The following is a 13210-nucleotide window of genomic DNA, read 5'->3' as shown; positions in this document are numbered from 1 at the left end:
AGAAGTCAATCGTAATAATATCATTTTCAAATGATAGAATTGTATATAGAAAGAATCTATACTTTAACATAGCAAACATCGATGTTCTAAATATTTTTAACCCATGAATCAGTGGGACTCCTGATTTTATAATTAAATTTTTTATAATTTAAGTTTTAAGGAATTCAAAGATCACCCTTTCTCTTCTGTACACGAATATAGTTAGATATCTGTTTTTTTTTAAGAAATAAAGATTTCAGAAATTAAGTTTAAGATACAAATGAAGATTATGTATTAAAAAAATAATAATTATCAAATTATACATAATTATTATATGTAATTGTTATACGATATTATACATAATTATATATAATTAATTTAATAATTATAGAATCTGGATCCTTACCTAGTGAGAAATTTTTCATATAAATATATATTTTCACGGAATGATGTAAATATACGTAATAGAATAAAGGCATCTTATTTTTTTAAGCATCTTCTTATATAATTTTTTTATATTATAGATTTTGCCAAAAGATATAAACATATGATGCCGGTGATATAATGACACTTCAAAGATTGGAGCCATATACCAGTGTAACATTGATTCATATATATTGTTAGGAAGATGCTGTAATGAACTGTTTCTTTAAGTTGAGTCCTTTTTCTTCCAAATCCTTTTTGGAAAACTTTTGCAGAAGCAATTTTGAAAAAACAAATTAAAGATACAGGTTCATTATAATTAAAATTTGAAGAATATATGTTTCGTAGAAGCTATTCCAATCTTTCGATAACTACGACTAATTAGTTTTTAGGACCCAATCGCTAATAGTTAATAGCAACCGAAATGATATATGCTGACTTATATATATTTGTTTGGCTTTTATGGTTTGAATTCGAATTTGATGTGCATATGCGATACATGCATTCTATTAATTAAGAAAATGCAATCCCATAAACAAAAGCCACACATATTTTGAAAACTGTGTATTTTTAGTATTACGAAACCATGGAGGTTTGATTGATGTTTTGTGTATTATTGCTTGAGATGACAATTAACCAAAAGAAAACGAATGAAGACTAGTAACATGCATTATGTTACTGTGTGTAGAATAGATTTTTGTGGTTTGAAAATGAACGAAAACCAAAGTGTGTGAACAGTTGATATTGCTGTCATATTTTGACATCTTAAAAGTGATTGGTTTTATTCATTTGATTTTTTTCTAAGCAACAAGTATCACCCACCCAAGGGGAAGTTAACAAAATAGTACTGACACATGTTCGGATAAACTTTTTTCATTAACTCTTCTATTAATGTTTTTTAGAAGAATAAAAATAAATCAACCTTTTCCATTTACTTGATGAGAGGTGTAGAACCTTAATTATGAAACAATATTTATTTCTGTTCTATTCAAATAATATCTCTAGAACAGAAACAATAATTTTTAATTGTTTTCTTGATTAAATCTTTTTTTCTTTTTATATTAAATAATATTTCCTCTACTTTTTCTTGTATTTAATATGATTTCTAATTATATTCTCATATTGATTAGAATCTCGTATATGGAATCAATTTTTGAAATTACTGTCCCTAATAAAAAAAAGTAAAGAATAAAAAAGTAAATAATTTTTTTTATTTACTCATACTTCCCACACACTAAATTGAGAGAAATTTAGTTTCCGGAAAACAAGAGTCGTGTTTCTAGCCCGAGTCTTATTTTTTCATCTATATTCCCTAAATGGATGGAAAAACTATATCCTCAAAATAGTTATCTTTGAGGATTTTCTATTTGGATTTGCATATGCTTTCATGAAACAATTCAATGGTCCAAAATAATCTCTCTTTTTATCTGACATGCCAGTTCAAATATTAGGAACTTGATTTGGCTGAACTCCCTTATACCCCTAATTGTGAAAAGTACGAACTACTTGTTTCACACAAATAATCTATTCTTCTTGCTGTAAACATGTTTCAATATAAAATATGTTGTTGACTTTAATATAGACAAACATTCCAAATTTAAATTAATTTTATCAAAACTAATTGTCCATACTTTTAAACAAACAAATAATTTATGTTAAAATTCATCAAACCTTGAAACTCTTTCTATGGGAAAGTTACTGGTTGATTTAGGATATGAGCAAATTTTTTTTATCGGCTAGGATATGAGCAATGTTAAGAAGAGAGAACATGAACAGTTCATTCACCTTTGCTTCCACTGGTTAAACGCACCAGTTATGATTTGGTTAATGTTGATGACAATTCAATAAACATAGCTAGAGATAGTTCTCTTTAATTTCATTAATGAGGCGTAATTGTTATATTAAAGATCAGCGGAAGTCAGATTTTCGGTTTTCACGGATCAACAGGTAAGTCAATTCATTGAAGTTCTAATGTCTATCATCAATGACTTCCTTTCGGCAAAAAAGTGTCCACGTCACTTCTCAAGTTAAACGCATTAATCCTGATAGGAGCAACAAAGGGTGATTACACGTTCATTGGACCTATTTTAATCATTCTGATAGGACAATGTCCACTAGAACGGTATAAATAAGAGGATATCCCATCGTAAAAGGTACTGTCACTCTAAATTCTAAACTAGATCACTCACGTTAACCCCATCTAATTTGAACGTTAGAGTATTTTTACAAGTATCCTCCTTCTCGGACATCGAAGAAGAGCAATCAGAATTGAAGAGAAAGACCGAAAAAATTTGATAGAGAATATTTGATCTCGAATAAATTATAATAACGGTAATGTTCATTTTAGAAGGCAAGTTAGATTGTGGTTTTTTAAAAATATATATGTTTTGTTGGACACAATAACTATTTTTTTTACCTTAAGGATAAAAGCATGAGAAGCATGAAAAGGATATTTTGACTTAAGTGCATTATTGATGTTTGAGTTTAATGCTCGTGTTTATTGCATGTGTTAGAAAAAGAAAATCTATTGGTTGTATGAAGAGGATCCAAAATTCCAAAAGAAATCAAAAACAAAAGTTAACATGTTGCTCTGCCCCACAGTTTGAAATTTTATTACATATATTCATAAAAGAAATATTTAGAACCACATGTGGAAGGTCAACATCCATTACTAATGATAGGAAATTAGAATTGGGCAGTGTCCACACTTCGCACAGGACTATGTGTTGGTATCCTCTAGTTTAAAATAATTAAGTTTTGTTTCAACTAGGAAGTGAATACGTGAGAAATTGGAGGAATCAATTTAAAGTGATTTGAGAAAAAAATCTAAGAATTTCGGATACGGTTAAAAAGGCGTCGTTAGTGTTTCTGATACACCATGAACACAGACATGTGACGGAAGCGTGCACGATGTGGTGTCAGACATTTTTTATTAGATCGGAAACAGTCTTTTTTGTGGACACGTTGGAGAAGACACATTCTCCTCCTTGGACACATTGGAGAAGACACATTCTCCTCCTTGGACACGCCGGAAAAGCTAGAAAAAAGACGCGGTCCAGTGTTTTAAAAACCTCTTCTCTTTCACACTAAATCTCAAACAAAATCTAAGACAAAATATTAAATTCTCCGAAGTAAAAATTAAACATTATGTTTTTTCTTGATTTTTTTTTCATATAACAAAATATATTACTACATTTTAATTTATATATAGCCGTGTTCCGTGTCCTATAATTTTCAATTTAGCCGTATCTCTGTGCTCGTGTCCGTGTCCGTGTCGTATCCGTGACCGTATCCATGTCTGGGCTTCTTAGGAAAAAATTGAGATTGTTTGGATTAAGGTATGTAAAGTGAATTTGTGAGAAAAATTTATTAAAGTTTGTGAAAGTATTTTTTAATTTTTTTAAAATATTAAAATGTAAGTTTACAAATTTATCATTATCTTTAAAAATATTTAAAAAATGAAACATGAGATATTTGTTTATAGATTTTAGTTATTTGAAATTTTGTGCATTATTTATGATATTATTAAATAATTATTTTTGGAAAAAATATATCTTATATAAATGCAAATTTGTCATAAAGTTATTTTTTTCAATAAAAAAATTTAATATTCAAAATTGTAAAAAGTATGTTGAAAAATTTGGAAATGCATTATACTAAACAAATTATCAACAATGAAAATCAAATTTTTTAATATAAATACACATATAATTATGTGAATTTCGTCACACATCTTTGTTGTATGCAATGAAACTTGCTTCTCTCAATCCCACAAATTCACACTCGCATATCCGCTCACATCTATCGACTCACATCCCTTAAAACAAACACGTTACACACTTGCATAAGTAATGGTTTGCTTCCATGTAAATTTTTGGTATAATTACCCTATTGATCCTTACATTTAGGGTCAATATTCAATTTAGTATAATGGTTTTTAAAAAAATCAATTTGATCCCTTTATTTTTTTAAAAGGTATTTAAATTGGTCATTTATGTTAACTTTTCCTCAACAATCTCAAGTGTTATGTGGCAGAGAGAATTATTGATGTGGCTGTGAATTAAAAGACATATGAGATTTAGTGTTGTGTGAGGTGGCAAGTAGGGGGCTTTGACAAAGATTAGTAAAATTTGGGGGTTAGGGTTTTCTCCCATTCCTTAACCTCTTTCATTTCTTAAAAAAGATTAGCAAGTGCAATGGTTCATAACAATGTCCACATCTTTAGTTTCTTCAACTCCCACTCTTCTTTCGTTCACAACATGTTATTGAGAATTTTGTTCCACTGCACTTTGATTGGAAGTGTGAGAGGTTGCACAAGGTTCTTGAATATGTGAGTACTGTCACTGAAGTGAAAGTTAGATATTTGCATGTGTGAAAGTTAGATATTTGCATGTGCTCATGCAAAAATAGACTCAAATATTGCGCGAGAGAAGATTATGGAATTGATTGATTCAAGAAATGTTGTTCCCTTCTCCCCAAACAAACTAACATGAATGTGATCTCTCTCCCTCTCTCTCTCTCTCTCTCTAACTGTTAAGGAAGAAAAGTGTTCATTGCTTGTCATTGTGTTTGACATTAGATTCTTTTGGAAGCTTTCATTTTGAGCATATGGGCATCTCTTTCCCCACTTTTTCTTTAATAATCCCATCTGGATCGGTCTCATTTTGCTCACTTTGGTTGGTTCTTGTGTTATCTGATTCAAGAAAATTGAACAATTGATGTGTGAAACAACACAACTGGATGGTTCTCAAAGTGTTTCTCATCAGCAGTTCCTAAAAAAGGAGGTGACTTTTTAGTTTCCAATGATATTTGTTCTTTTGGGATTATGATTGAAAGAATGGAAGAAACCCTAACCCCAAATTTTACTAATCTCTCTCAAAGCCCTCACTTGTCACCTCACACAACACTGAATTTCATTTTTCTTTTAATTCACAATCCACGTCAACAATTCTCTCTGTTATATAAACAACATTTGACGTTGTTAAAGGAAAATTAACTAAGAACCAATTTAAGTACTTTTTAAAAAATAATTATTTTTTTTAAAACTACTATACTAAATTGAATATTGATCCAAAATTGAATATTGATCCAAAATGCAGAAACCAATAAAGTAATTATACCTAAATTTTTCATGTTCATTAACTAGTATGTTCTGTGATTTGATAACCCATTTTTTTAAAGGAAGAAAATGATCAGTTACAGAATTTTTTTGCAACTAGTTACAATACAAAACATCTTATTAAATTGATGTAAAAAAATTGTATTAATCACGATTCACGTGGTGCTGGTGCCTTATTAAATATTCCCTAATTATAAAATAGAAAGGGTAACCACGTTATTCTCCATTTTCCAGCTACCATCACGATCAACATCATCTCAACTTGTAATTTATGTTATGGACATGACAAGAAACCAAAACTTTTTTGAATTCCAGACATTAGAAAACAGGGTAAGTGGATCATGCTTCAACCTTTGATCTAAGATCATTAAATGAGTTTTAATATCTCCAACCACTGGATCAGAATAAATATTTATGTGGGTCAAGGAGAAAAATCTTTATAGGCTTCGTTGGAAATTAAGCATATTGTTGCTGTTATTCTTGGGAGGGTTTGGAAAATGAATCAAAGATCTGAAAAGAACATTCACTACCCCAGCACAATAAAGGGAACATCATTTTGGGTCATTTGCTTTCGGTCATATCAGGAGCAAGAACATCGAACTCTTCTTTTCCAATGAACAAGGTTCTACAACTTTCACTTCGATATCTTTCAAATCTTAAACCTGTTAAGTAATGGTAAAAGCTGATTCCAGAGAATTCCCGAACTGATGAATTCAAAAGTATACATAGATCTCCATTTTCATTTTTTTTTTTCAAGTGTGTCGTGTGGGGGTTGTAGCACAGAACTAAACAAATTTAATCAATATTTTTATTTAATTTAAAAACATTTGATTTCCTATCTTTATATTGTTGACACTGTCACAAGAAATGATGTTAACAGTGTGTTCGAATAGATAATTTTAAGAGGAAAATTCATTTATTTAGATAATTTAAAAAATTTATGAAAAAAAAATCTTATTAATATATTCTTAAAAAATAAAATATAGGCTAAACACTATGAAGAGTGTAAGTGAATTTGGAAATGGGAAGCGAAAACCACAAGGTAAATAAGTGAAACGAAGAAGGCAATGATACGGTAGTAGGGAAAAAGTTAGTAAAACCGTCATTTTTCAAATCAAATCAATGGGATGAAGACACGGGGAGGCAAAATGGAGTGTCAGTAGTTTTATGTCACTAATGCTTTGTTTCGAATGAGAATGAATTTGAGGAGTAGGTTTCACATAATTCGAAGGGAACTGCTGATGTTGTTGGATTAAGATAAATAAGGTAGAAAATGTAGAGAAAAAGAAAGTTTATGAAATTTTTTGAATAATGTGATGAATATAATTAAAATAATATTTTTAATTGATAAAATGTATGTTTATAAAATTATTTTTATATTTAAAAATTGTTAAAAAATTAATTTAAATATATTAGGACTGTATGATAAAAAATGTAAAATAATATAAAATTTAATAAAAAATATTTAAATATTTATTATTATAAATATCTGATAATTTTTTTTATATTAAATAACATTATTATTTGTATCTCTATTTTTTATAATTAATATAATTATTATATAAATTTATTTTTTTATTATTAATAATAATTATAATTTATAATTATTATTAATTGTTATATATTTTTCTGACATAAGTTTATTTAACATTTAATATTTTTATTTTTTAAATATTATTATATATATTTAATTATGTAATTTTATTTTAAATAAAAATAAATAATAATTCAAGTTTAAAATAAAAAGTAACCAAATAAATGATAAACGTTTCAAAATAAAAATGTTCTGGTGTGTTATTCCTATTATATTTTCTTAATATATGTTTTATGTGAACATAATGAATATTTCTTTTTCTCCTTCGTTCGAAGTAAACGGGTCATAAAGATTTTAAGTTATCATGGTTAAAGGAAAGAGTAACATTAAGATCATTATTTAGTCTTCTATAGGCTGCATAGAGTAGCTGCAGTTTGGTGAATTTTCTGGTTTATTATTTTCTATTTCATCACGGTTGTCTTGTTATTTAGCTGATCATTGAACACAATTTATGTTGTGATTTGAGATTCTCTTGTAACTTAATTTGATTATAGTGGAGCTTGATTAAGTGACCTGTGTCCGGAGTTTTTACTTCTCACATTGAGAAGGTTTTCTATGTTAAAAATTCTGTGTCTTCCTTCAGTTCAGTTCAGTGTGTTTTGGTTGCTGTCATTATTTGTTATTGCTCCTCACATATTCTTGTTAGTTGGGAAATTATTATTCACTGCTTATTGCTCTTGTTGAATTATTATTTGACTGTGTTGATTTTTTCATCAAACAGCGAGTGACCTGATAAGTCCAACAAACAATCACTAGTATAAGCTCAATAATCCAACAACAAATCAATATTCAAATAAACTGAAATGAAATAAATTTATTAGTCCCTTTGCTTTTGGTCATTTGCTCCTCAAAGAAAGATAACAAACGTCAAATAAAATTAAAGAATTCTTAACTTATTCAAAAGATTCTGATTCACACACATGATTCACACACATAATTCACACACATAACATATTATTATAATCTCAAACTAGTAGCACTCACATCTCACATGCATCCAGAAAAATCCATATATATAAACAAAAAAACTAAAAATCTAAGGAAAAGAAAAAAATGCTAAAAAACAAATTTTGATTGGTTCAGATTGTCCTAATATATTTTATCTTCTAAACTTTCACTTTTTGGAGAAAATATGAAAAATTATTTTACAATTTAAAAAAAGAAGATAAAAGTATTATGAAAAAAATAAATTTATAGAAATTATAATTAAAGTCTTATTAAAAAAAATTGAGTAATTAAATTCTAATATATATATATATATATATATATATATATATAAATTATGCCTACTAAACATAAAACTAGGATACGATAGTGAATAGAGTTATTTTTCTTATAATCAATTTACATGGAAATGACACTTAATTTCTATCCAACGCATAAAAGAAATAATATCTTGTATTTCTAAGAAACCGTATAACAGAGGGTTCATGGTTTGATGCTGACTTCCTTTAAGTTCGAATATTTCTTAAAAATAAATAAAATATTTTGTTGGTAAGAAGAGCTTATCTTTTGTGGTTACAACAAAAAATCACACTTTGTTAAAATTATAAAGGAAAAAAGTAAGATACATGCAGTAAGTAAAGACATAAGAAAAAGTAATAAAAAAGATCAGGAATGAATGATATGGTAGATAAAAATAAAGGTCAAATGTAGATATAAAATGATTGATTAGATAATTATTATATAATATTTATAACTATAATATTATTAGGAATTATTGATGGAAATTATTATAAGTATGAAATCTTGTTTTTAAGCAAGTTGTACTATTATTATATTTATACGAAAGTAAGAATATTTGAGATTTTTTAAGGATTATTTTAATTTATATGGATATGCATTAGTGGAATTGAAGAGGTATGATATTTTGATAAATTGCATTGGACGAGTCTAACATTTGGTCTTAATGATCGACTTTAAGACACATTTACAATAAACAATAATTAAAACAATTGTAAGAATACTTTAAGAATTTGGGATACTTTCCACTAAATTCGGATAACATCCTAAGAAATAAGAAAATCTCCCTAAAATTAAGCTAACAACAAAATATAATCTATGATTAAACGCTATAATAAATCATCTACAAAGGAGTAAAATATTTTTTTAACCAGTTCTTAACCTAAACCCTAAACTTCATATATTGAGTACTTACTTTACTTAATCGTTAAAGTACCTTTTGTAAGTTAACCTTCAATCACGTATCTGTAAATTACCAGTAAAGAATGACACGTAAGATAAAAAATAAAAGAATAATCGAAATGACCAAGACTAACACTAGTATAACGAGTTTAAGGTATTATGTATGATTAATTTGTCAATCATTTATAACTAGAAAGTAAAAAATAAGATTATAAAAATGCAAAAAAAAAAAAAAAGGCAAATAATAGGCGCGTGATCCCACACGTGAGGAAATGTGGAAAAGGGTTGTCCTAACAATGTCCATGCACACTCTGTCCACGTCTCCCTTTCATTACAAATTCCTTTCTTAGTTGGAACATGGAAGATTTCACTTTATCCCTTTTCCCTCACACGCACACACGCGCACCATTTTTAAAAGCATAAACCAAATGCTACCTTTGCCACTCCCTTCTCCTTAATCACACCATCAAAATGGAAGAATTTGCACCTTCTCCATCACCCTTCTCTCCTTCAATCTCCCTCCTTTTTTATCTCCTCCTTCTTTACCTATAAACAACTTTTACAATTCATCACAGCAATACACCCTCTTGTATATTTATTTTCCTGTTTTTGTCATGGGGGCTGCTGTTTCTTCACCTGATAAAGCTGAAAATGAAGAAAGGTCTACTTCTCAATCATCAAGACCTGGTCTTGGTGATATCCCAGAGAGCTGCATCTCCTCCTTGCTCATGAATCTTGATCCACCCGATATATGCAAATTGGCAAGAGTAAATAGGGCCTTTCACCGAGCTTCCTCAGTTGATTTTGTCTGGGAATCAAAGCTCCCACCAAGTTACAAGTTTCTTGCTGATAAAGTTCTTGGTGAAGAAAATACTGCTACCATGACCAAGAAAGAGATTTATGCAAAGCTTACCCTACCCAATCGTTTTGATGGCGGCGCCAAAGTAAGTTGCTTCATGCTATGGATCCATATCCCTTCTTCATTAGTAACTATATTAATTTTGAGTTTATCTCTGTCTTTTTCATTTAATTCTTCATGATTTTTTGTTTGTTTGGTTCTTATGACTGCTGTAGGAAGTTTGGTTGGATAAATGTAGCGGACTAGTTTGTTTGTTCATGTCATCCAAGTCCTTGAAGATTACAGGAATAGACGACAGAAGATACTGGAATTATATTCCAACTGAAGAATCCAGGTCAGGGATATGAGTGGATATTTTTATTAGTTTAATGTTTCTTTGACTTTTACATGATTTTTGAACCTGTTCTTTTCTCTCTCTTCTGTTTGATCTTCATTTATGTTGAAACATGGATTGAATTTTGAGGTCGTCAAATGTTTGTGGTCAAATCGTGTGTCCTGACTCAGACACCATTTCTGTTGTCTGCTTTTCCCTAGAATTGCTTCTGTTTTCAGAACAATTGTTAGCTCGTTGAAAACTATCTTGTTTTCTCATATTTTGCCTGTTTAATTTGGTTCAAATTTATTGTTTCTTATTTTCATGACACGACCAAGTTTTATAGCTTGAGGTTAGCAAGAGATCTTGAACTTTTCTTTTTCTAATAAAAATAAAACATGTACTATATTAAAATATAAAATCCATTTGATATTTATGTTACTAAAATAATCATGGGCATTTAAATTATATTAAATTCTCCTCGCAAACTAACTATGGTCAGATTAATGAGGTTTGAAGGTATTAAGTTTATTAGTATATATAAATAAGACGTCTTTTACTATCGTCGAAAAATAACTTTTTTGTCATAGAAAGTAAAAGTCGTTTATGAACAAAAAAATAATAATAAATCGTGGAAATATATCACTTTAGGAAAAATTCCTAATTAAAAAACATCTTTTAGTGCAGGAAAATTGCCTATGACGCAACAAAAAAATGTAAAGAGTAAAATATATATATATATATATATATATAGTTACTTAGTTGAATAAATGTAAGAGCTCAAAATGAAAACAATGTCAACTTATTTTATAATAAATCCCTGAAGAAAAAATCAACTATTTTAATATTTTACGAAGGGTATTAATAATTATTTAATGTAAAACGTGTTGAGTTTAAGCAGAAAGAAAAATGAATGGTTGGCGTGTTGAACAATTTCGTAGTCACCGTTGTGCTTAATTAATTATCCAGCCTAAAAACTGCATAATTAGTTGCAGAGATGAAATTTTGCAGAAATTACGAGGGCGACAATGAGCTCATGTTTAGATTCTCTAAGATTGGAATTTTCAAAGAATGGAAAAGGATATGGGTAATGCCATATTCTGGCAGACAAAATGTTTCGTGCTCAAACGTTAATATCTTATTATAGGTAATTGAAGTGAAGAAAAAAAAATGAGGCTGAGAAAAATATTACACTAATTACTGAAAATGACTTGTGTGTTAAGGGAAAGTGATGTTCAATAATATACATATATTGTGTCTAAGTCATAGAAGCAATTTCATATTGTATCTGTCACTAGCTTCATTGCTTCAAACAAAAGTTTCTTTCCACATTTTTATTTATTTATTTGTCTCTAGTAGCATTTTCCACATAAATTAATAATTCTAAAAAACATGGGTTGGGATATATGCTTGTTTTTTGGTGGCATGAGAACCTCCTCTAAAACTTATATTATGATATTCCTTGAAAAGTTGTTTTCACTTTTACTGGAATCTGTACAATTTGTTTTGTGGAAATGTTGTGACCCCATTCAAAATATCTTCATAAATATTCCCAACCTAACATGTGATTTCATGGCTTTTAGAGATAAATGTAAGCAATTATGAAAATGGAAAAATAATTAAATAAGGTGATTGTGTTTGTATTTGCAGGTTCAAGAGTGTTGCATATCTGCAACAAATGTGGTGGGTTGAAGTGGTAGGGGAGCTAGAGTTTGAATTCCCTGTGGGGAGTTACAGCTTAGTTTTCAGACTCCAATTGGGCAAGGCCTCAAAGAGATTGGGCCGGCGCGTGTGCAACGTTGATCAAGTTCATGGTTGGGACATCAATCCCGTCCGATTCCAACTCTCCACATCTGACGGCCAGCATTCAGTGTCAGAGTGTTACTTGCATGGGCCTGGGGAATGGGTCTACTATCATGTTGGAGATTTCGTGGTCGAAAAGCCCAATGAGCGAACATGTATCAAGTTCTCATTGGCCCAAATTGATTGCACTCACACCAAAGGTGGACTCTGCGTAGATACTGCCATCATCTGCCCAACGCTGTTTAAAGAAAGACTCGAAAAAACTTAGTTAATAATATTATTATTATAATTTACACAGTTTAATTTTACACGTGTAAAAGGAAAAAAGAGCCATTGTTTTATTTATTTATTAACAGAAATTTGGTATTAGATGAAAGTACTGAATTATAGTTGTTGTTTTGCAAATTAAGTGTAGGAATGACTGATGTCAAATAATGATGCTAACTAGAGCAGTTAAAGACAGTTCCTTGTTTTAGTTGTAATACAATAACTATTTTTTTTTATATTTTTATTTCATTATAGATTGCCATAGTGCATTGATTTTTTAATAAATATTTTTAAAGTGATGTTTAGTATGATTTTGTAATTACTTGACTGCAAAAATTTTCCCAATTCATTTTTAATTAACGTCTATAGATATCTCACCAGAAGCTCTCTCTCTCAGTCATGATGAATCTGAATCAAATTTTAAGCACGAAATTAGAAAACTAATTGAATTCAACGCAAATTATATTCACAAACACTATTTTTGAATAAGACGTATTCAAAGAATTATTATACTATTTTCCCATAGTTTTTTTATTCTTTGAATTACATCTTATCTTATTATTTTAATAACTTTATAAGCTTGTGAATTTATAGAAGTATATATTTATAAAGCCAACACCAATAATTTGGATGTATTATTGAAAATTTATTTATATTTTTAAAAAATAAGATTTCTTTTTATTATCGATTTAAAAATTTGGACAAATA

At 29.0% G+C, this 13210-nt stretch overlaps 1 protein-coding gene across 1 annotated transcript; it reads left to right on the top strand.

Moving 5' to 3' along the window:
- The first annotated feature begins 9572 nt into the window (after positions 1-9572).
- LOC137828849 (F-box protein PP2-A13-like) lies at positions 9573-12807 on the top strand. Its single transcript, XM_068635588.1, has 3 exons — positions 9573-10204; positions 10335-10453; positions 12083-12807. Exons 1-3 carry the CDS (start codon positions 9875-9877, stop codon positions 12501-12503), a joined length of 870 nt encoding a protein of 289 aa, XP_068491689.1. The 5' UTR covers positions 9573-9874; the 3' UTR covers positions 12504-12807.
- Positions 12808-13210: the final 403 nt, after the last annotated feature.

This window comes from Phaseolus vulgaris, chromosome 7 (assembly GCF_000499845.2).
Source record: "Phaseolus vulgaris cultivar G19833 chromosome 7, P. vulgaris v2.0, whole genome shotgun sequence".
Classification (NCBI taxonomy): domain Eukaryota; kingdom Viridiplantae; phylum Streptophyta; class Magnoliopsida; order Fabales; family Fabaceae; genus Phaseolus; species Phaseolus vulgaris.
The sequence above is the reverse complement of the archived record's forward strand: the minus strand, read 5'-3'. Positions and strand labels throughout refer to the sequence as shown.

Excerpts from the sequence above, each read along its gene's own strand:
- LOC137828849 (XM_068635588.1), top strand. The coding sequence starts at position 9,875 with ATGGGGGCTGCTGTTTCTTCACCTGATAAAGCTGAAAATGAAGAAAGG. Across the intron at positions 10,205-10,334 it reads GTTTTGATGGCGGCGCCAAA|GAAGTTTGGTTGGATAAATG; the intron begins GTAAGTTGCTTC and ends TGACTGCTGTAG. Across the intron at positions 10,454-12,082 it reads ATTCCAACTGAAGAATCCAG|GTTCAAGAGTGTTGCATATC; the intron begins GTCAGGGATATG and ends TTGTATTTGCAG.